General features: G+C 41.5%; 1 protein-coding gene across 3 annotated transcripts in view; it reads right to left on the bottom strand.

Annotated features, from left to right (window-relative positions):
- GRAMD2B (GRAM domain containing 2B) overlaps positions 1–24,638 on the bottom strand; it is a 76,653-nt gene that overhangs the window by 15,481 nt on the left and 36,534 nt on the right. For 2 of the 3 annotated variants that reach the window (XM_040241738.1, XM_040241739.1), the window contains exons 2-8: positions 14,757–14,876; positions 11,731–11,842; positions 9,386–9,452; positions 8,359–8,462; positions 4,273–4,368; positions 2,127–2,198; positions 1,934–2,014 (exon numbers count right to left, since the gene is read on the bottom strand). In XM_040241738.1, coding sequence (XP_040097672.1) covers positions 1,934–2,014; positions 2,127–2,198; positions 4,273–4,368; positions 8,359–8,462; positions 9,386–9,452; positions 11,731–11,842; positions 14,757–14,876 — 652 coding nt within the window. Of the gene's footprint in view, positions 1–1,933; positions 2,015–2,126; positions 2,199–4,272; positions 4,369–8,358; positions 8,463–9,385; positions 9,453–11,730; positions 11,845–13,886; positions 13,928–14,756; positions 14,877–24,638 lie in introns of all 3 variants that reach the window. The other variant, XM_040241740.1, reaches the window with a different exon arrangement.

Below are 24,638 nucleotides of genomic sequence, written 5' to 3'. Positions count from 1 at the left end.
AGGGAAAGTTTTAGCTTTTTTCTTCCCTCAAACAAATCAAAACAGGGTCAGTAACATACTTCTAAATGACAGAAGGGTTATACAGGAATGTGGAGTTGGGAAACAGTGGGATGTTTTTGCTGTGTACCCTACTTGTTCCCCAAAGTGCTTAAGAAATGAAGAGACAAGAGGCATCACTAAAATGTGCCAGTGAAAGTACAATTAAGCGATTAGGCAAAAGTACAGTTAGGTGAGCTTTTCGCAATTTATTTAGCGACCAAGAAAAGGAAACATGGCCTGCAAGCAAATTACCAACATTTCACCTTCAATTAGCTGTTTCTTGATCATTTCAACGGCCATTGCAACATAGGGGAAAGAAAATTAAACAATTCAAATCTCCCCAATTTAATGAGTATTAACGGAATGCCTACCATAGATCAGGCAGTATGCAAAGCTCCATACATATGATTTCATGACTGCATTTAATCTTCACAACCATGGAAGGAGCTTGGTATTTTACCAGATGAAGAAACTGAGTCAGAGTAATTAAAGAGCTTGCCCGACGGCACAGCGCAGCTGGCTGGAACCGAGATTTGAAACCAGGTTCGATGGATTCCAAATCGTAAGTGTTTTATCCTATTTCTCACTGTTTTTTTAAGGTAGATTTTTTTAAAAATTGAGATAAAATTCACCAGTTTAAGTATACAATGTAGTGGTTTTCAGAATAATTACATTATTGTACAACCATCACCCCTGTCTTATTTCATGATATGCCCATCTCCCCACCAGAAGAAACTCTTTATCCATTATCAGTCACTCCAATTTCTCCCTCCTTTCATCCTCTGGTGACCACTAATGCATTTTCTGTTCCTATGGATTCATCTATTCTGAACATTTCATATAAATGAATCATACAATATGTGGCCTTTTGTGTCTGCCTTCTTCCCCTTAGCATAATGTGTTCAAGATTTATCCATGCTGAATTATGTATTGATAGTTCTTCCTTTTATGGTCAAATAATATTTCACTATATAGATATATTACATTTTATTTATCCATTTATCAGCTGATGGGTATTGGGGTTGCTTCTACTTTTCGGCTGTGATGTATAATGCAGCTATGAACGTTCTTGTTTTTGTGTGAACATATTTTCAATCCCAGTACTTTTTAACAGCTCTGAAAAAAAAATAAAGATGTGTAGATGTCGAAACTCTGGGTTCATCTCACTTCACCAAAGGTATTAAAACATTTAACAATCATCAATTCGGGAATAACCATTTGAACAATATGGCTGGGACTTCTTGGGCTTATATTATACCATCTTAGGTATAAATCTTATACAAATGGGGGGAGCTATTTCCCATTAGAGATTTACTCTATAGTCAAAAAGTCTAAGGGAATCAAAGAATCTCTCTGCCTTTCACTTGGGCATTACAGCTTTCTTCTTCCACAGTTATTTCTAGTTATCCCTCTTCCACAATTCTGGATATCCCTCATCATCTACTAAGCTATAAAATCTTTGAAGGTAAGAACTAGTTTTGATTTTTCCTGGTGTCTTTATGGGTATACTATGCTAACATGGTGCCTTGAACACAGAAGATGTTCAGTGACTTGTGGGACTGAATCATGCCCTCCCCAAATAAATTGGTGAATCCCTCTAAACAACGCTGATAAATCCATCAAGATTTGATGAATACCTTTGTGGACCTGTAACTGGCCAAGTCAGCCAACTAACATGGTTCTTTTCTTTTGCAGGATGGCTCTTCAATTACCTGAATAAGTTTATGACCTCCTATGGTCCTCTCTGCTTCAGGACAGAAATGCCCTCTCCAACTCTGCCTCAGATACCATGGTCCTAAGTTCCTCCCACACCCTGGTCATGGTGTAAGGAGCAGTGCCATTGTGGGACCTTCTCACTTTCTTTTGCATTTTGATCATTTTGTAGGCAACTCACCAGAGGCAGAGATGAAGGGCGGTCTGCCCGGAAACTGTTTTCAAGAGAAGATGGACTGGGACCATTGCCAATACCTGTATTCTGAAATTATTGAAACAAAATTATTTTTACAAAATGGAAAAACCAGATCAACTCCCAAACTAAGAAATACAGAAGAGAGACAGCAATTGAGGCTCAGAGATGTCATACTCACTTCTAAGTGTCCACACACCGATTTCAGTAGTTTGTAAGTTGAATCTCTGGAGAGTAAGGAGACAAATATGTACTGAAAAACAAAATAATAATATAATAATAATTATAATAATATATAATAATAATATAATTATAATAACAATGATAATACATTATATAATTATATATAATAATATAATAAATTATTATAAATATAAATATTATAATATAATAAATAATTATAAATAATATATAATATATTATAATATAATAAATAATTATAAATAATATATAATTATAATAATATAATATAATAATAATAATTATTATTATTAACAACAGATACTGCTTGACTAGAAGTAACAGTTAAAAATTCTATCTATCTATCTATATTTTTTCAAACAATGTAGCCTATTTCTATATAGAGTCTATACTCTCATTCCTGTCACCCACACATTGAGTTTTTATTCCATTCCTAGAATAAAGTGAGTATGTTCTTCCACAATAGCAACAAAACTCTCAAACTCAACTTAAATAATAGAGAAACGTATAGCAAAAGGAAAGCTCTGATACCCTAACCTTGGTGCCCCAGACAAGCTTGGTCAGGAAGAGGCCTGAATAGCAAAGAAAGGCCCGTGGTGTTTTTGCCAAGTCCTCTTTTAAGTCCCTCTCTCTCCCCTCCCCACCTCCTTTTGAGAAGGTATTTAACAGTTCCCAAGGGTCTGCTGTCTTTGCTCTGACCTAGATTTCCATTGAAAATTTCCCAGCCGCTCTAACAGGCTCATTTTTTTTCAAGCCGCTTCCAGAGTCTTTCTTGTACAAATACGGAGATTTTTCCTAGTGGACGCTTATAAGTAAGTTATGAGAAAGAAGTAAAGTCAGAGCTAGACAAGTCATTTGAGAGACAAATAACATAAGGAAAAGTGATTTTACCATCAACCATATGTTAACAATAAAAAGGCTCACTCTTTTTCCATCTGTTTGAATCACACCATCTTTTTACACTCGCTTTCCAAAGTTTGTGACTACCCTCTCTTGCTCACCCATGAAAAAACTTGATATACTTTCCAAGCAAATACTGTATTCCAAAGTAGTTAACATTATGGGTTCTGGCAGTAGATGGACCGAGTTGCAAATTTTGGCTCCTTTACTTACCAAGTGGGTGACACTGGGCAAATTGCTTACTTAATGCCTCTTAGTTTCTGTTTTCTTAACAGTCCCTACCCCTCATAGTATGGCAGTGTGGAATAAATGTGTACATACAAGGAAAGTATCTTGTGTACATCTGACAAGAAGTACCATTAGTATTAAAAAAAAAAAAATCTCACAATAGGTATCAGCATATTTCCTAACTCATCAGAATAGCTTCTTTTAATCTTCCCTTCTCTTTTCTTCCCTCTTTAAGTTATTCAGTAGGGTTAGAAATTAGCTTTTATGCTTTCATAAAAACAGCAGGGAAAAGATTAAAAAAAATTTTTTTTCAAGTGAAAAATGAGTAACCAAACCATTTCATTGCCTCTCTCTTGCCAAGATGAAAGAAACGCTGCCCTCCATGCAAATATTTCAGGTTGTCCATGCCTGGGGTAGCCCAAGGCCAATGACAACTCCAGAACTTCTGTATCGAAGAGGGGTAGTTAAGGCAACCTGGAAGCGGAGAGGGCCTAGACTGGGCCTGAAGCTGCACCCGAATAGCAGACCCCACTTTTATGTGTTCAGGTTGGCTCTGGAGAGGCACCAATGGAGGTTACAGGGAGACTGGCCACCCCCACCTCAGGGACTCCTCCTAGCACCCTGCCTCACCCTGTAAGCAAGGCAGAGGTAGTGTTTTAAATAAAAATAAAGAAATGAAATATATCCCTTTAGCCTCACTTGACCTGATAGATGTTAGGGAAAGGGAAGTTGGGAAAGAATTTTAATTTTTTGGACCTTGGTCAAGCAAGTATAATGAAGTCAGCGGGAAATTCAAAATAGGCAATGATTAGAATAAATCACCTCGTCAGGGGAAACCACACTATACAAATGTCTGAAGGCTGTGATTTTAAAAATTAGTCTTGTAGAGTAACTCCCAATTCATGGTATTTATGGTTCAGGGTCTTGGTACTTGGCAAGAGGCCCCTAAGGCAATGAAACCCAGAGCAGGACAAAGCAGGGTGCCCACGCGTACTCACCCTGTCTGTGACTGTCGCTATAATCAGGGCATTTGGCACCAGGAGGGCAGTTTTGGTTTTCTTTATCAAGGTTACTGAGAAAGCTGGAATCGAGATCTGAAACAGAATCACTGAGTTAACATGGGTTCAGGCTTCACAGAGCAGCATTCCAAATCTTCACGTTAAAGGAAAACGAAAAGATAAAACCAACAGCCAGCTCTTCAGTCTCCATGAAGAAAAGGGAATCTTAGAGTGGCATGGGTGTGTCACTGAGGTCTCAACCTGGTATTTGCAAAGCAGGAGGATAAGTGTGGATCATTGAGTCTGTTGAAGGGTTTGGTGGGAAACCTTTATCTTTAGACATGGGAACAGAATGCAAAATGTACAGTCATTTTAAAGGTGATCCTAAGACCCTAAAGAAGTTACGTGCTTGTGGTTACCCACTCTGAGCTCATCTCCAACCACCCTGCTCTCCTCTGTCCTTAGGGGAAAAGGCTGAAAGCACTGGTGTAGCAGACCCATTTGGGGACAGGAATCCTGGGACCTGAATTCTCAGTTCTGTTACTATCTACATGACCTATCCAACCTCGTAAGCTGTCCTTTCTTGGCCTCAGTTCCCTGACTTATAGAGACAGTCTTAACTACTTCCCAGGATTTTCTGTGAATTAAATGAGATAACAGATGGAAAATACCTAGCACTCAATAAAAATATCATTCATCTGTCTCTTAACAAAGAGGATGGGTGAAATAAAAGAACTCTTAAGTTCTTTTCTGATTCAAACAATAAGAAATAATGACAATTACAGCAGCTACCATTACAATACCTATTCACTAGATGACAGTTTCATTTAATTATGACATTCCTATAATATAGATATTCTGAGACAAGGATGTTTGTTTAGAGAGATATGTGACTTTCACCAGGGCTTTCCTGGTGGTTCAGATTGTAAAGAATCTGCCTGCAAAGCAGGAGACCTGGGTTCGATCCCTGGGTCAGGAAGATCTCCTGGAGAAGGGAATGTCTACCCACTCTAGCATTCTTGTCTGGAGATTTCCATGGGCAGAGGAGTCTGGTGGGCTACAGTCCATGCAGTCTCAAAGAGTAGGACATGACTGAATGACTAACACACATGACTTTCTCAGGGTCATAAATAAGTTACAAAGATAGAGTCTGAACCAATCTGATCCAAAACAGGGGTTCTTTTTTACACAATGTACTACAAGAATGTACCAGATGCCACAAATAGTAGATGTTCCTCATATTTTAATCAAACCGGGTTGATTCTTATGAGATCAACCAGGTTTGATCTCAAAGGAAAAGGGATCACATCACTTTGATCCCCGAAAACAGAGGCACCCACAAGGGCCTGAATTCGCCCACGGGTGCACACACTCACGCGAACATACATTTTGTAAAAATGCTTTATATATTCTGAAAGAAATCAACAAGGTCAGTTAGGGGGGAGGAGGGCCTTATGCTAGTACTTCCAGCTTGAATGACCAAAACTGAACTTGTAGTTTTCTTAAGCTTAAATGTAGGATATTTCTGTTCATACTGAGGCTTACAAGACGGAGTTGTTCTACTGCCCCTGATGGGAAGATTATGAAGAAAGAGGGGCTGATCTAAATTAGACACTAGAGGAAAGAAAGCTATTTCACCAAAGAACTCTACCCACAAAACTTTTGAAGTTGGGGAAATAATTCAGAAGTGATAACCTGGGATTACTTTGGAAAAAAGAACTTAGTATCTTCCAAGAAAGATGATAATATAACAATTATATTGAGTCTAATTTCGATTCTCAGCAGCAACACAAATACACAGTGAAAAGACCTATAAATTTGGATTTTTGCAGAATCTGAGGCATGGAACACCCTTAAGATGGGGTTTTCAATCAAGTGCTTCATTAGTATAAAATGACAACTAGATAACACTGGAGAAATAAAGCATGAATCATTTCTCTGTTTGAGCTTAGATGGAATGCGATACATGCCTTTAATTTTACTGGCATCTGAAAATACACACAGGCTGAAAAGGTCTTGATTAAATTAAGGTTACACTTTATTATTACATTTCTCCAGGGTTGGAGAAGGAAATGGCAACCCACTCCAGTACTCTTGCCTGGAAAATCCCATGGATGGAGAAGAGCGGTAGGCTACAGTCCATGGGGTCACAAAGAGTCGGACACGACTGAGTGACTTCACTTCACTTCTCCAGGGTAGAGTGCTTAGAAAATTCCCCTTCCTGGTGCAGATTGTTTGACTCCTTTTAGTTCATGCTAGCCTGCATTGGGCCAAGGTCTGTTGGCAGGGAGCAAATTCTGCCAGAGGACTGAAGCCCAAGTTTCCATGACACCACCCTCAGTGGGGAAGGAATGTTTGAGTCACTATTGTGGTTCTTATCTTCCCACCCCTCTTAGATGAGATACAGCACAGGCAAATGCAACCCATGTGTCCTTGTCTTGAAAAAAACACGTCAATCCTTTTTTTTTTTTTTGGTCAGTACTTTCTTAGCTAGAGGAGGGATTTTGAAACCATTACTAGAATAATATTAGCTTGAAAACCACTTACTGGCTTTGTGAATTTCTCATCCCTTAACAAAGGCTAATTCTTTGTTCTCTAATGTTTTCAATCCCTGCTGCTTTGGTCAGAGGTGTTGGCTTTCGCTATTCCTGAGAATCATCTTTATCTCACAGAACCAGAAATCAGTCCCCTTATCCACTCTATGCACAAGAGCTTATAATCCAGAAATCTAGAAACATGGTGTGATATTACTCAATATCGTTTTCCATTATACCGATTCAAATAATACTGTGAATCTAAACTATGTTTATCTCAACACAACTCTCTACAATAAAAATTACATGTTTGATGCTAGTCTGCTGACTCAACACCAACATAAAGAATTTCCACTATATTTGTTAAATGGCTTTTATTTATAAGACTGCCAGTAGCTTCAGGGAGAGTATTTAAATAAAACATATCTACCAGTCAAAACAAAAGGAGTTTTTAATCAGCTACTTCATGAATATAAAAGTTGCTTATTCATAATCATGAATCAGAATGATTAAAAACTCACCAAGGTCACGCAAACCCCAGGTGTTTCTTTGCCTCCCTGTTCTGGTGGCCTGGCTGAACTGTGTGATGTTACGTCATAGCTCAAAGGGAAAGAATGTCAATGGGAAGGAATGAGCTTTTTCCTTTCTTATACCAAACTCCCAAGGGCCTTGTTTAAAAGGCGGTGCCCTGTGAAAACTACCAACTCCTTTAGGCTCCTCTCCTTAATGGCTCAGGTATCATGGGAGTCTGCTCCCCCAAATCTGTATTTAGTGAGAAGGAAAAGATGTCAGTCTGCATCTACTGGAGATTGTATGTGACTCCCAGACCAGGACCAAAATGCTCCAAAGCCTGCTCATTTTGTACTAGTGACAAAGGGAGCTCTAATAAGTAGCTTATTTATAGGCCTGTTTGCCTAGATTTCTCATGGTAACTGTGTGAATATGGTGTCAAATTTTTTTTGTAAGAATTGTTTTGGGTTTAATGTATGTCTTTGAAACAAATTACAGCACACCCTCCATATGAAGAACTTTGAGTGTGCTGGTGACATCTTGGTAAAAAGGATTTAAGGCAGGATTTTAGGAGGGATATATGTATGTAAGGAAAAGAATGAAAAGAGTGCAGGTTAGGGAAAAAGAGAAGTTTGTGTCATCTAGAGGCATTTAGGGGGCTTCCCAGGTGGGGCTAGTAGTAAAGAACCCGCCTGCCAATGCAGGAGACGGAAGAGACGCTGGTTCTATCCCTGGGTTGGGAAGACCCCTTCGAGAAGGGCATGGCAACCTACTCCATTATTCTTGCCTGGAGAATCCAATGGACAGAAGAGCCTGTCAGGCTACAGTCCATGGGGTCACAAGGAGTCAGACACGACTGAAGAGACTTAGTACTCATGCAGAGGCATTTAGAACCTGCCGTATTTGGGACTACAGTAAAGGAAACTTGGTATAAAGGTATCATAATGACACAAATATTTATAAACATTGCTACATTTAACAATTAATATTAACAATATGTAAGAAAATGCAGGGTTAGTTTTCTTTTTAAAAAAATACTAACCTTAGTGTCTTTTCCAAAGACCTTGGAATGAAAACAAATCCAGTTTTCTGATACAAAGAGCTTCCCTTGGTATAATATTTCTTTCTGTAGAGCACATGTAAAACCTGGGAAGATATACACAGGTATAACATCATTTACAACTTCCATTTAAGATGAAAATTGTGTATATCTGTTGATGACCCAGGGATGGGCAGAGATAACACCCTCATATGCTCAAAAGATCTCTCCCCTGTTTTTCAGTCATCTTTAGTGGAATAAAGCTATGGAGATGAGAGTTTGTTTTTTAATTCCACGTCTTACAAACTTCAGTATAAACATCAAAATAGAAAGGCAAGTGTGTCATTGCAGATGAGGGTTCAGAATGATGTTTCAAAAATCTGTTTGGGAAGGCGTATCACCCTTGTGCTAATGTTGACACTGCTGCCTGCCCCTCCTTCCCTGGGATGGTCATAATGACTCTTTTGAAATAGATGGTCCTCATTGTGGGAAGAGCACATGACCCACACCTTCCTGTGTGGAGATAATGGCAGGAACCCAGCACGCTGCCTTAGTATTTGTGTACTGAGGGAGGCTGGAATGGAACCCTGGGTCCCTCTGCTCCCAGGTGGAGCCAAGCAGCTGCTGAATGGCGTGCTGAGTTGGGTGTTTAGGCGTGACCGCTGAGCCCTGAACAATGCAGGGGTCAACATGTCTGTCGACCTAGGTCTGTGTTGCCTTCTTCCGGTCTGGTCTTGCATGGTCTTGTTATCCTAAAACAGCACAGTCCAATCACAATGCATGTTGGCATGAATATGGAAGGCGAGGACATTCTGGAAACCTCTGGGATAACTCTGTATCACATGGAGGGAGTCAGTTCCCCATTCTACTCTCTTATCTCTCAAGGTGCTGGGTGAGAGCTGAGTGAGGTCAGCATTACGGTCACATCATGACTTTCAGAAACCTATGCCCCTTGGTGATCCAGTCCCCAGACTCTTTCACCCCCCAAACCAATCAGCATCTTTTCAAAGTCAAGCAGGTCAGAACTCACTTTGTCTCAGGGGTTCCTCCGTGGGGACATCTAGAAACAGTTTGTGGAAGTGCATGTTCGCTTTGTCCTGCAAGGAAGACAAAACACAGACAGAAGTCCCTGCTCTCAGCGTTCTTGTCAAACACAAGCAAATTTTAACTTCAGTTGAAATCATATAACAAGTCTCCCCACTCTTAAATAAAGAATCTTTAGGAATTCCTTCTCCCTGATCTTATAGTCTCCAACACAGTCCTTCAGGGAAAAACAGTGGAGGTCACAAAGGTTTCATTTTCCAATGAGATTAGTGACCTGATGACTGGACATGTTGCTGGTGGGCAGCCTTCTGCAGAAGTGGCTGGACGAGGGTAATAAGAAATAAGGTAGAACTGACGGAAATCTCACCAGGCAGTGAATCCCAGGGCACTCAAGATCCCAGTGAGTACTCTCAGAAGAGGGTAGTGGTTAAAAGCTCTGTATCAGATAACCCTGAGTTTAAGTCTTGGCTGCACCTCTTCTGTGGTATGTGATCCTGCCCTAGGAACTTAACCTCTCTGGGCCTCGGTTTTCTGTACCTGCGTCAGAAGGATGTCCTAGGGCTTAAATGGGGTGCTATAGCTCCAGGACCTGCTACTGGGTTTGTCCCCATCACTATGACCACGGTGAAGGTATTTCCTTAACCAGTGTTGGGGGAGCTGACAAATAGGATTTCGCATGAAACATTTAGCCCTCCAGGGCAGTAGAAGGCCCGAGAGTCTGAAATGCTACAAATCACTTCATCTTCCAGGCACCTGCTTCCAGTTATGATAATAATGTACAGATAGCACTTTACAGCCTGTAAAGGGCCTTCACAAAACACCACTCTCAGCTCCACAATAACCTGGGGACTGTTGTTCGTACTGCACAGTTCAGGGACCTATGCCTCGGGGATACCTGGGGACTCAACTGGCTCCACGCATCTACTAGGAGGTAGAGCTGGGCCCTCTGTCCACAGGATCACTCTTCTTCAAAAGCATCCAGCAGGCAGAATATTATGAGCAGAAAAGAGATACCACAAATTGGCCCTTGATGATTTATTATCTAAACTAGAAGTGGTCTCAGTGTCATAAATGGTCCTAGTATTGCCACAAAGGTCGTTCATATGACAGGCAGTCCCCTCAAGACAACTAATCCACGGATGAACACTTCACATAAGGTAGGTTAGCTCATGCTGCTCCTTGGAGTACGTCTGGCATCCAGAAAGTTCCCTCTGATTAAAGCTAGATGTTGTTCTAAAACTTACGATTACCAGTGGGGAAAGTGGGGGTGGGAGGGAGGCATAAATTGGGAGATTAGGATTGATATATACACACTATTATAAAGAAACAGATAACTTAATAAGGATCTACTGTATAGCATAGGAAACTCCAATACTCTGTAATGGCCTATCCGGGAATAGCATCTAAAAAAGTGGATATATGTATAACTGATTCACACTGCTGTTCAGCAGAAACTAACACAACACTGTAAATCAACTAAACTCCAGTAAAAATTTAAACAGCTAGGTGTTCTCTCAGAGCTTTGCTGAGATTTTCTTGTTAATGGCTATAGTGAGTCTTGGCTGCATGCTTGATTTAAAAATATCCTCCTGGGCCAAGAAATCTTCAAAAATGTGGATAAAAATCAAATTTTAAAAAGGTAGGGACTGATCTAAATTAAACATGACATGAAGAACAAATGCAGTGCATGGCTCAACTGGATTCTAGAGAACAGGGGAAAAAACCTCTCAAAGACATTGATTACTGGGACAACTGTGGAAATTGAAAATGGATTTTACACTAGTAATATTTTCATAAATTTACTATTTAGTTAAATTTCTCGGGTGAGTCAACAGTTTCTTGTTCTAGTTGTTAGGAGACACATATTCAAGTATTTTAGGGGTAAAGTGTCAAAAATCCCCAAACTGTTGACCCCAGTATGTCATACTCTATGACACAGATCTGTCTGGGTATATTCTTCTGGAGAAGAATCAGAACCCTGTTCCAGGTTTTCCTCCTCTGTGTGCACTTGGGAGGCCTTCTATTCACACAGATGCCTTATAAGACTATAACTGCAGGGTAAGGATGTCACAGTTCTGCTGGACTTGGCTAGTTATTAGACAGGCACATGAATCTGGGTTGGCCCCTGCTCTCTGGGCGCTTGTCAGGGTACAGGGCCACAGTGTAGGACTTACTACCATTCAGCACCTGCTGGAAGGTCAGCTGGGAAATCCAGTGTTCTCTAAATCTGTACCTGCACTAGGCCTGGCCCTTGCATTCCTTCCTCCAGCTGGCTTCAAATCAATGCCCCTTTCGCCCTCTGAGACGATACACATCTCATTCCTAAATTACCTGGCTTGAAGATGAGGACTTTTTCCTTTCAATCTTAGAGTCATTCTTGCTTTCAGTTTTACAGTCGCTTTTCTCATTTGCTAAAGGGGCACCATCGAAACTGGATTTTGACCTGAGGAAAGAAAATCCAGGGAGTCTATAAAATGAAATTTTTTATGCTACCCACTAATTTTATTACTACATCTTAATTATCACGCCAGCTCACAACAAAGCCTTTCATTGGTTTTTCTCTTCTAGATATCAATGATCACTCAGTACTCTAAGGGCATTTACCCAGCATGTGATGTGGGTGACGGGGTGATTTCAGCAGCTGGTCATCCCAAACTGCAGAAATCATATCTCATGGAAGAAAGAAGTATTGATCGAGCTGTAAAAGTAATTATATCATCTCAAAAGTACTTCAAGCAGTATACAGAGTAGTACTGGAGGCCAATAATAGAAGCTGCAGCTATAGTTCAATCCAGGAATATTTGGTTTCAAAATTCTGTCAATGCTTCACAAGTGTTAACTGAGTGAGGTGTTGCGTTAAATGCATCAGAACAGACAAGACAGTCTTTATCCTTGAGGAGCCTGTGCACACATCAAGTACCTCTTTAAAAAGGCAGTATGTGATACAGCATCAAAAAATGCCTATCACAGGCGTTAGGAGGAGATACAGAGACGATAAGTCCAACAACAGGTAAGAGAAGAGACCAACAGGACAACATGGGTTTAATATACTGGGCCTAACAGTATGAGCAGGAGCCAGGTATGAGGAAAAGAGAGACAGATCATCACAGAGTGGGAATAAAGAAGTGAAATCATGATAAAAAAGACCACGTTTGGAAGTCCTTCCTTCATTCTCATAAGGGCAGAGGTCAGAGCTCCCCGACTTCTTTTCAAAACAATTCCAGTCCTGCTTCTCCATTTGGGTAGCATTTGCATCTTCAACCATACAGCAAAACACAGCCATGTCAGTGTGGATTGAGTGCATGACTTTTAGAGGTATAAGTTTCATGATACAATTATATAGATTTTTTTTCTGTTTCTTGGGGGGAATATGGCACATGAAATTTATGATTCCACAACAGGATTCTTTAGATCAAGGTACAGTTAAAAACCATGTTTGGTTCAAAGTGAATTTAAGAAGACTCTTAAGCAATTGGGGTGGCATATGGGTGTGACACAGAAACAGAAATGAAGTTAGAGAGACTTTAGGCTCTGGTTTTCTCAGCTATGAGGCTATGGACCATGCAACGTCCCAGACCTCTGCCAGCCCCAGTAGTTTGTGTCCAAGATACCTATCATTCAATTCAAGGCACAGAGATTTGGATTCAACTACTGGCCACTGAACCAATTTATGGATATAAATGCCTTTAGAATTCTAGGAATCACTTAAAAAAAAAAAAAAACTATGAGTAAACATTTGTACTCTACTTGAAAATAAAACTGTTTTTACAAATGTCAAATTATCTATTATTTATGTTAGCCACTAATTTGAATTTATCACCTCTATTGATTCAAATTAATAAATGTTAATGGTACTCTCAAGGCAATGATCAGACCTTTCAAAGAACTACGGGCTGTAAGCAAATGCGACAGAAGGGCAGCTGTGCCCTTGGTTTCAAGTGGCACAAGCAGAAAGGTTTGTCTGCACAGCACTGGCCTGAAGTAAGGGTGGGAGGGATGTTCATTTACATACATTATTTCTTTGTGCCTTTTCAACTTCTCACTTCTTACAAATGACTATGAGCAGGACCTGAAGCCTAGTGCGAACATTTTTATTCAAAAATTCAGAACTTCCAGGCAGTGAGAGCAGAGCCTTCAACCAAGTGCAGAGCTCTCTGCACTACACAGATCACACGTTGGAGAAGTTTCACAAGCCCTGGTGCTTGGTGTAAGATGATGAGTGTATTAGTCTCATATAAAGCCTGGGGAAGGTGGAGTTACATGTGTAGTGCATTTCAGAGCACCTGTGGCAGCCAGTCAATGGTGCTGAGAGTGACAAGAAACAACAGGCTTTATGTCTTTGCTGAATAAGGCAGGATGCTCTGACAGGAAAACAGCTGTAGAAACGGTTGAAAGTGAGATGCATCAAAACAGACTTGCAGAAAAGATGGAGAGAGAATTGGGAGTGATAGAAAAGAAAAAGCAGGGGGCAGAGTAAAGACTTATGCTTGGTCCTGAGCGAGGAATAGATTAGCAGAGAAGACGTGCGCTGGGGTAGCCAGGAAGGAAGGGAAAAGTAGGAGTTATGGAATCATCCTTTAGCAGAGGCCCAAAGTCGTAGAAGGCGGCAGTTCTGACAGTTCTAATAAGGGGAAGAGAGCTATCACTCCACTCGGTGTAGATGAATGGCCAGAGTTACTTGTGATTGATCGTTGGCTTAACCATTCTCCTTTAAGGGCAGAAAAGCAACTTGAAATTTCTGCTTCTTCCTTCCATGTGAAAAAAAGCACATAATTGGTGCCCCTGAGAGTAATGGGAGCAGAGGTCCACGTCTCAAACCTCCTCTCTCCTCAGAGCCCCATGATCAAACTGAGCCTGGTTTCCAGCACTGGCCCCTGGAAACAGGCAGTGCACACCCTGCCCAGGGATCCCAGGCAAGGTTTTTTCCCCTCCTCTCATTTCTGCAGCTATCAGGGAACTGAGACAGCAGCTGTGCACACCCATAGGCTGAGCACACAATTCAGCCGGGGTGGCCTCATCAGTAATCCTGCCAGTCTTTCCAGGTGCTTTCTAACTCTGTGCCAGGGAGGGGGCCACCCGGGCTTTATCACGTAGCAAAATCAGTGCTTAAGAAAGGGGCAGAAAGTTTGCAGAAGCCTGGGGCAGGAAGGAGAAGAGCTAGGAAGAGCTCAGAGAGAAAGCAGATGCCAGTGCCTGGATGTGAAGGAAAAACACCTCACTTCTTTCTCAGGGGTGTTCCCTGCCTGTAGGAGAGCTTCCGTCTTAGCCACCACCATAAAACTAGAAATACCAGCTCTTTCCAGCAACCCCTCCCTCTGAAAAGCCAAAAAAATGGAGGGGGTCACGTGAGGACTCACCGCAGGGAAATGGTTCTCTTCTGGTCCTGGGACTCAGCCTCGCTGGACGGGGTGGGAGACAGCGCTGCTGGGGACCTGCATACCTTCTTCTTCTCCTCCACACCATTCTCAACCTCTGAGCTGGGGAAGAGAAAACGCTTCACCTTAGGCATCCAGGGTGGGGAGGATGCAAAGACGATGACGTGACCTCACTTTTCTGAGAGTGGAATGATCTTCAATCCTGTGACAGGCTGAAGTCAACAAGGACAGCTGTGCCCTTCCCATCCCTCCATTCTGGCCCCTCCGCTGGTGCCAGAGGAGGAGGAGCTCTGGGTCACGCTGGCTTCAGATACACCTGCAGGTTTATGTGAGGGTAAATGTCCGGCTTTGAAGGGACTCGCAGGCTCCCAGGTCTGTGGCCCATGAGCCCTGTACTGCCCGGCTTGGCCCTGCCCAGCACGGAGGTGGCAGATCACCTGGAGGCTGGGAGGGCCTCCTGAACCTGCTCACGAGTGGCCTCCTGCCAGCTGTGAGTTGTCCCCCGGGAGCCCCCACCCGCTTTGTTTGCACTTACGTCACTTATCACCTTTTGTTGTAGTCCTATAGGACTTGGCTTGGGTGGGTGCTAATTTCACCAAGTGCCTCTCTCAGCAATTACTATCTCTAATCCACACCACCACCTAGGCTAGGTGGGAATTACTACCCCCATTTCACAGAGGAAGAACCTGAGGCTCTTACATGGTGAATTACTCTCCCCAGTTCATAGAACTGGCAGCTGTCTGAGTTGGGATTCAAACTCAGGTCTGTCCATCTGAGAGGTCTTTGTGTATGTAGAAGGCCATTCTCAAATTTTCTTTCTTTGCATTCATCCACTCTCCCAGTTCAGTTCAGTTCAGTTCAGTCGCTCAGTCGTGTCCGACTCTTTGCGACCCCATGAATCGCAGCACACCAGGCCTCCCTGTCCATCACCAACTCCCGGAGTTTACTCAAACTCACCTCCATCGAGTCGGTGATGCCATCCAGCCATCTCATGCATCCCCCCAACCACCTATCTATCCTCTGAGCCCTCTTACTAGTTCTGTGATGTGGCAGCCCCTGGCTGGGGTGAAAATCTCATTGATCTTTATATTGACCTCAGGGTCTAGGACAGTGCTGGTATGTAATCATGTTTAATGGGCTTTTGGAAAACTAGGTCTGACCTTGGTGAAAGAGGGAGAAGAGGGGACAGTAAGTCAGAGGGCTGCATGCTGAACCATTAATGGATGGAGGAGGGCCAGTGTGGTGAACACAGGAAAAAAGTTCCCACAACCTAGTCAAGGAAATTGAATAAACCAAAAAAAAAAAAAAAAAAAAAGAAAAAGAAATCCACTTGAGAGTCCCTCTTGAAGTAGGGAGACAAAGTGTGTGTGGAACTTCAATAATCCACTTCAGCATTCCTTCAAATATTTACCAAGTTCTCTGAAGGGTCAGATTCAGGCCCATCCTGCACAGCACCTTTGTGGACTCAGAAAAGAGCCATGCCCAGTCAAAGGCACCCAGGAAAAGGTGCTGTCTGTCTGACTGTAGCCCTGTGGACACGTGGCCTGCCAGAGAAACGGTGCCCCTTGCTCTGGGCAGAAAGAGCCCAGTGCCAAGATGTAGAGGAAGCATTGTGCTTACTGTGGTCGCTTGCGGTGTTGATCAATATGGGATTGACAATTATTGATTCTGTAATGTCTAAAGCGGAAGTGCAATTCATCTATGGGCCAATTCAATTTGGGGTTTTTGTTTACTCAAAGACGCTAAGGAAACTCAAGCAAGCTAATTCCTAACACTGGTGAGATGATTCTTGGAGGCACCCCTTATCCCAGAGGTCGTCTTGTCAGCAGCAGACTCTAACTGCTAGAATCTGAAAAGCAGAGACTTGCCTGTGCTTGAGTGAGGAGGGCGTAGGGGAAGAAAGAAACCACTTCCTCAGTGCCTCTCAGGCACTATAAAGTTACCGTCAGTGAAGCTAAACTCTCACTGGCAAGGGAGGTGAAATAACAGGTCTCACTTAAGTCATGAAAACAAGGAAATCAGTTTAAAAAACAAAACAAAACAAACAAACAAACCAGAAACAAGAAGATAAGGTTCTTTCAAGGACACTGACTATAAGAATTAACCAAAAAAAAAAAAAGCCAAGTCAACGATCCTTTTCTCTCAACAAACGCTTGTTTATGGGTCCCTCCTGGCCCTGCTGGTGAGACGGATAAATGAGCTTCAGTTTTAACAAAGCAGAGGAGCGGGAGATGATGCTGGGAACAGGGATCCATCTTCACCTGGTATTAGCAGGTTATTTCTTCTCCAATCTCGAACCCAATTTAAGCATCAGTTATGGGCCCTGAAAGCTTCTCAGTAGGGAGTTTCTGAGCAATTGCCATCTGATAGACAAGGGTGGCAAGGCTTGGGAGATAAGACAGACATATTTATACTAACCAAGCCTGACTTTACCTGCTAGGCAATAGCATTTGTATTACCAGCTACCACACTGAAACCAGTGATGGTTTCAGTAATACACTGCCACACACTGTTACACAATCTATAAATTAAAAAAACAGGTTGACAATCCCTATCAACAGTCTGATATTCCTTACTTCCTAGACCTCATTAGTTTGATGAAGAGTTGATTCAGACTTCACAATGTTTCAGAATTAGAATTTTTATGTGGAGTCCACTATTATTCCTCCTGGAAAGTCTCTCTCTGAGTTTAGAGTAAACTCAACACCTCTCTCCTGTTGTATCTATCTCCCAGGCTCTTTGCCTCTCCTGCTGGGGCTGTGTTGTACTCAGGCACCATCACATCTCAGTGATGATTAGGTTCTGTCTCAGGTGAATGATTATACTGTATCTCAGATACATGCAAACAAGTGCCTCACTTTGGTTCAGTCCAGGAAGCTGTGTTCCTTCCTAACTACAGTGATAAACCTGTGTTTGTCTCCCTTCAAGTTAAATTAGTCTAAGCTTGGGCATAAAAAAGGTCACTAAATTCCTTTATGGTAGTACCAGTGAGATAGTTTTATATCCACTATCATTTAAAAAACTCCCTGATTATCATTTCTCGAAACCACAGTCTTGCCCAACAAAGGTTGAGAAGTGACTTGAAGATAGCATATGTTTCACCAGAAAATAAAACCCTGGAAATCGGACGGTCATGATTAAGGCCAGGTCTGTGAAAGCACAGTGATACTGAAAACCTGTGCTGAAAACTAGGCTGCCCCTGGGCTTGCCAAGATCTGTAGCCTCAGACTTGTTCCCGGTATGCTGCCTGCTTGGTGACCCCGTGGCCGGTGGGCAAGAGTGGCAGTACTTGGGAAGCAGAGCAATGGGCTGTAGGGACAGAGGAGGACTCTGGGGACCCCTGGGCAGCAGCCATACGGCAAACAGAGCATCTCAGTAACCGCAGCGGAAAGCAGCATGGGGTACACAAGACGCAGGAGCTGGTGATGGAAACCAGTACCTCTCCAAGACCTCTTAGCCTCTCCCAAGTGCAAAGCAAACTCAGTCTAGTCTGGGAGCAAACTAGATTTTTGTAGGTCAGGAAGAATGGTCTTTCATTTACAATTCTGATGTAAGTATATCTTTATCTGGAAACTTTACATTGTATTTATCTATTGACATATTTATTCCCGAAGAGGTACTAGAAGCACAACAATACAATTCAAAGTTACAAATGGAAAAACAAATCTCCCTTGTGCCCACCCGTTTCGTGGTCACCCTGTTTCTCTCCAGAGGCACCTACTGTTCTCGGCTCCTGTGTATCCTTCCAGGAAATCTGAATGCATACGAGTGTGTGTGTGTGTTTTAAGCACAAGTGATAGCATGCTATGCTATACCCCTGACCCCTTTCTTTTCAACTTACGATACTTTGGTACTCTTTTCCTATTAGTACCCATATAGCTTCCTCATTCTTTTTAATGACAGCATAGAGTTCCACTGTAATGGCTGACTTAAATTTAACCAGTTCCTTATTTATGGGCATTTGGGTGATTTCAGTCTTATCATAAATACAAACATTACTAAGAATGTCCTCATATGTTATGGGTGAATACATCCATGGGATGATTTCCTGGAAATGAAACTGCTGTGTTAAAATGTACACAAAAAATTTTTTACAGTTATTGCCAAACTGCCTTTAGTAAAGGTTTTGTGACTCACACCCATAATATGTATCAGAGTTTACACATTTCTACCAAAGTGTTAAACTTAAAAAAATAATCCAGAGTGCCTAGCAGGTACCTAGCACAGAGAATAACAACTTTACCAATGACTAAGTTTAAATTTTTGATCTCTACAAATGTGAGGTTAAAAAAAAAAATCCCATTACAGTTTTGATTTGATTTACATTTCTCTTCTGATGAGTAAGGTTGAGTGTATTTTCATATGTGTGTTCTTTATTTCCTGTTTTGCAAATTAGCTGTTTGTATGTACATTTTGCCAATTTTTCTGATGGGCTGCTGATAAAAACAATTCTGATCATAACTGCATAAGCAAATTCTTGGCAATATCCTAGAATTGACTTTTTAAATAAATAAACATTTAGAAAAGTTAAATGGATATTAGAGGTCAGCATAATGTTAAAACATTAATGACAAATTAACTTTTCCTTTTTTCTTGATAGGCTTACTGGCAGATTTCAGAAAGAAAAGCCAAAAATATAGTATTCTTTGGTTTCAGCAAAACCTGTGATGAAACCTGACAGGCTTCCAGTTCAGGATGGAGAACAGGAGCACAGATGTTTGCCTCTTCTTTCTGAGGCCTGTTAAATGAGAAATAATAATCCTGCTTACAATGATGGTGGGAGACTATCCACAGAAGAGTGATTTCCCCACATATCTGGAAAATGAAAGTGAAGTGAAGTACAATATGAACTCATGTGGCAAAGCAGAGGCAGTTGCATTTTAGAATTTGGGCACCCATGGAAGACAAGAGAATAGTAACCTGTTTCTCAGAGTCCAATAAGGTGCTATAAGAGGAGGATGTAAGAAGTGTGGAAAACATTAAACAAAATTAAAGGTGTGTGTGTGGGTGCTCAAAATCTCTGCCCATCCTCCACCTCGCTACCACCTTCTGCCCGACCTCAACACCAAAATGTCAGATAGTCAGCTACTCAGCTTGTGAGAAAAAAAAAAAATTAGAAACGTTGTCAATTTATTTTTTTAATATAAATTTATTTATTTTAATTGGAGGCTAATTACTTTACAATATTGTATTGGTTTTGCCATACATTGATGTGAATCCACCACGGGTGTACATGTGTTCCCCATCCTGAACCTCCCTCCCACCTCCCACCCATCCCATCCCTCTGGGTCATCCCAGTGTACCAGCCCCAAGCACCCTGTCTCATGCATCGAACCTGGACTGGCGATTCATTTCACATATGATAATATACATGTTTCAATGCCATTCTCCCAAATCATCCCACCCTTGCCCTCAAAGGTTGTCAATTTAAAAAAATGAATAACTTAGCAGCAGAAAATCAGGGTACCTAGTTTGCAGGCTGAAACCCCAGAATAAATCCCTTCTCTTCTTTCCATTTTGAACAAAGTGGTCCCAAGCTAAGTACCAATTCCCTATCCATGTTCTACTGAACTACTCTAATTCCTAATCTGACCCCCTACCACCCACCAGTCCCTCGTTCTTACATATGAAATGACAGTAAAGGATTGCTAGACCCTTGAAGAAAATCTGAAGTCTTAAAGAAAAGACCAGGATAAACTAACAGGAAGGTAAAACTCCTAGAAAACTGACTTCAGAGAACAAAAGAAAATAAACAAGCAAACAAGAAAAACAGAAACCCAAAACCTTCTCATTAATATCTTCTGAGAGAAGGCAGAACTCATAAAACAGACCACAGTATTATGCAAAAGGACTGAGTTCAAATCCTTAATAGCCTACAAAGCACTTCTAGATCTGCCCTCTCTGCCCCTCCGGATTCCTTGAACCCCCTTTTCTCAGTTTATGCTCCCACAAGAACATCTGTCCCCTGGCTGTTCCCTCTGCCTAGAGTGCTGTTGTCCCCATAAGGGGCAACACACGATTTTCTCTCTCCTTTTCTTTCAGGTCATTACTCAAATATTACGTTCCCAAGAACCACCTGGAGTAACAGGTAAATTTGGCCATGGAGTACAGAATGAAACAGGTCAAAGGCTAATAGTTTTTCCAAGAGAATGCACTGTTCATAGCAAACACACTCTTCTAAGAACACAAGAGAAGACTCTACACATGGACATCACCAGATGGTCAACACTGAAATCAGACTGATTATATTCTTTGCAGCCAAAGATGAAGAAGCTCTATACAGTCAGCAAAAACAGGACCGGGAGTTGACTGTGGTTCAGATCATGAACTCCTTAATGCCAAATTCAGACTTAAATGGAAGAAAGTAGGGAAAACCACTAGATCATTCAGGTATGACCTAAATCAAATCCCTTATGATTATACAGTGGAAGTGAGATATAGATTTAAGGGACTAGATCTGATAGAGTGCCTGATGAACTATGGACGGAGGTTCATGACATTGTATAGGAGACAGGGATCAAGATCATCCCCATGGAAAAGAAATGCAAAAAGCAAAATGGTTGTCTGAGGAGGCCTTACAAAAAGCTGTGAAAAGAGAAGCGAAAAGCAAAGGAGAAACGGAAAGATATACCCATCTGAAGAGGAGCTAAAAAGCCTCTTGATGAAAGTGAAAGAGGACAGTGAAAAAGTTGGCTTAAAGCTCAACACTTAGAAAACGAATATCATGGCATCCGGTCCCATCACTTCATGGGAAATAGATGGAGAAACAGTGGAAACAGTGTCAGACTTTATTTTTTTGGGCTCCAAAATCACTGAAGATGGTGATTGCAGCCATGAAATTAAAAGACACTTACTCCTTGGAAGAAAAGTTATGACCAACCTAGATAGTATATTCAAAAGCAGAGACATTACTTTGCCGACTAAGGTCAGTCTAGTCAAGGCTATGGTTTTTCCTGTGGTCATGTATGGATGTGAGAGTTGGACTGTGAAGAAGGCTGAGCACCGAAGAATTGATGCTTTTGAACTGTGGTATTGGAGAAGACTCTTGAGAGTCCCTTGGACTGCAAGGAGATCCAACCTTCAGTCCATTTTGAAGGAGATCAACCCTGAGATTTCTTTGGAAGGAATGATGCTAAAGCTGAAGCTCCAGTACTTTGGCCACCTCATGTGAAGAGTTGACTCATTGGAAAAGACTCTGATGCTGGGAGGGATTAGGGACAGGAGGAGAAGGGGATGACCGAGGATGAGATGGCTGGATGGCATCACGGACTCGATGGACGTGAGTCTGAGTGCATTCTGGGAGATGGTGATGAACAGGGAGGCCTGGTGTGCTGCAATTCATGGGGTCGTGAAGAGTCGGACACGACTGAGCGACTGAACTGAACTGAACTGATACCCATTTGAATGCAGAGTTCCAAAGAATAGCAAGGAGAGATAAGAAAGCCTTCTTCAGTGATCAATGCAAAGAAATAGAGGAAAACAATAGAATGCGAAAGACTAGAGACCTTTTCAAGAAAATTAGAGATACCAAGGGAACATTTCATGCAAAGATGGGCTCGATAAAGGACAGAAATGGTATGGACCTAACAGAAGAAGGTATTAAGAGGTGGCAAGAATACACAGAACTGTACAAAAAAGATCTTCACAACCAAGATAATCACGATGGTGTGATCACTCATCTAGAGCCAGACATCTTGGAATGTGAAGTTAAGTGGGCCTTAGAAAGCATCACTATGAACAAAGCTAGTGGAGGTGATGGAATTCCAGTTGAGCTATTTCAAATCCTGAAAGATGATGCTGTGAAAGTGCTGCACTCAATATGTCAGCAAATTTGGAAAACTCAGCAGTGGCCACAGGACTGGAAAAGGTCCATTTTCATTCCAATCCCAAAGAAAGGCAATGCCAAAGAATGCTCAAACTACTGCACAATTGCACTCATCTCATACGCTAGTAAAGTGATGCTCAAAATTCTCCAAGCCAGGTTTCAACAATACGTGAACTGTGAACTTCCAGATGTTCAAGCTGGTTTTAGAAAAGGCAAAGGAACCAGAGATCAAATTGCCAACATCCACTGGATCATTGAAAAAGCAAGAGTTCCAAAAAACATCTATTTCTGCTTTATTGACTATGCCAAAGCCATTGACTGTGTGGATCACAAAAAACTGTGGAAAATTCTGAGAGATGGGAATACCAGACCACCTGACCTGCCTCTTGAGAAACCTGTATGCAGGTCGGGAAGCAACAGTTAGAACTGGACATGGAACAATAGACTGGTTCCAAATAGGAAAAGGAGTACATCAAGGCTGTATATTGTCACCCTGCTTATTTAACTTATATGCAGAGTACATCATGAGAAATGCTGGGTTGGATGAACCACAAGCTGGAACCAAGATTGCCAGGAGAAATCTCAATAACGTCAGATATGCAGATAACACTACCCTTATGGCAGAAAGTGAAGAAGAACTAAAGAGGCTCTTGATGAAAATGAAAGAGGAGAGTGAAAAAGTTGGCTTCAAGCTCAACATTCAGAAAAGAAAGATCATGGCATCCAGTCCCATCACTTCATGGCAAATAGATGGAGAAACAGTGGAAACAGTGGCAAACTTCATTTTGGGGGGCTCCAAAATCACTGCAGATGGTGAGTTCAGCCATGAAATTAAAAGATGGTTACTCAATGGAAGGAAAGTTATGACCAACCTAGACAGCTTATTAAAAGGCAGAGACATTACTTTGCCAACAAAGGTCCATTGAGTCAAGGCTATGGTTTTTCCAGTAGTCACGTATGGATTGAGAGGTGGACTATAAAGAAAGCTGAGCACCAAAGAATTGATGCTTTTGAACTGTGGTGTTGGAGAAGACTCTCGAGAGTCACCTGGACTGTGAGGAGATCTAACCAGTCCATCCTAAAGGAAATCAGTTCTGAATATTCATTGGAAGGACTGATGTTGAAGCTGAAACTCAAATAGTTTGGCCACCTGATGTGAAGAGCTGACTCATTTGAAAAGACCCTGATGCTGGGAAAGATTGAAGCTGGGAGGAGAAGGGATGACAGAGGATGAGACGGTTGGATGGCATCACTGACTCATGGGCATGAGTAAACTCTGGGAGTTGGTGATGGACAGGGAGGCCTGGTGTGCTGCAGTCCAGGGGGTCGCAAAGAGTTGGACACAACTGAGCGACTAAACTGAACTGAACTGAATGAGACCTACTTATGTAATCAAAGGGCTGGAAAATAGCATCAAGATACAGAAATTTGAAAAGAGAAAATGTAAGAGGGAAAAACAAGACATGTTTAAGCCAGGTACTTCTATATCAAATGAACAGGAATTCTAAATAGAAAAAAAAAAAAAAAAGGAGAACGTATTATTAAATAAAAAAATATGAGTGATAAAGAGGTCAAAGAAGGGCAGAGGTTCCTAACTTCTTATTCTAAAAAGTTGGGAGTCAAATTAACTTCACAAGATATTTTGGTCAGGGTGTTTGTTTTTTTTTAAGAGGCAAATGCATGAAAATAGGAAGGAGAAAGTGATATGCAGGAAGAGAGGCAAGCAGGGAAGTAAGTATAAATGAGTTGACACTTATGTTCCATCAAAACAGGAAGCTGAGAGAGAAAGTAGAGAATTAGTAAGCAAGAAAGAACAGGATGCATACATTTTTATAAATAATGAAGTAACACTACCACTAAAATCAAACACAGTTAAAAGTTATTGGGGAGGCAGATGAAAAACTTAGCAGTTTGTTTTTTTTTCTGGAGTAAGGCAGCAGAAAGAAGCAAATTAAACTGTTGTTAAGTTTGGTTCTTAATGAGAGAGGGCTGTGTTTAGACTTTGTTTAGTTGGCAGTGGGGATTAATCAAAGATTTCT

The sequence above is a fragment of the Oryx dammah genome, unplaced genomic scaffold (assembly GCF_014754425.2).
Source record: "Oryx dammah isolate SB20612 unplaced genomic scaffold, SCBI_Odam_1.1 HiC_scaffold_5, whole genome shotgun sequence".
NCBI lineage: Eukaryota > Metazoa > Chordata > Mammalia > Artiodactyla > Bovidae > Oryx > Oryx dammah.
Note: the sequence above shows the minus strand (reverse complement) of the source record. Positions and strands in the feature narration are given on the sequence as shown.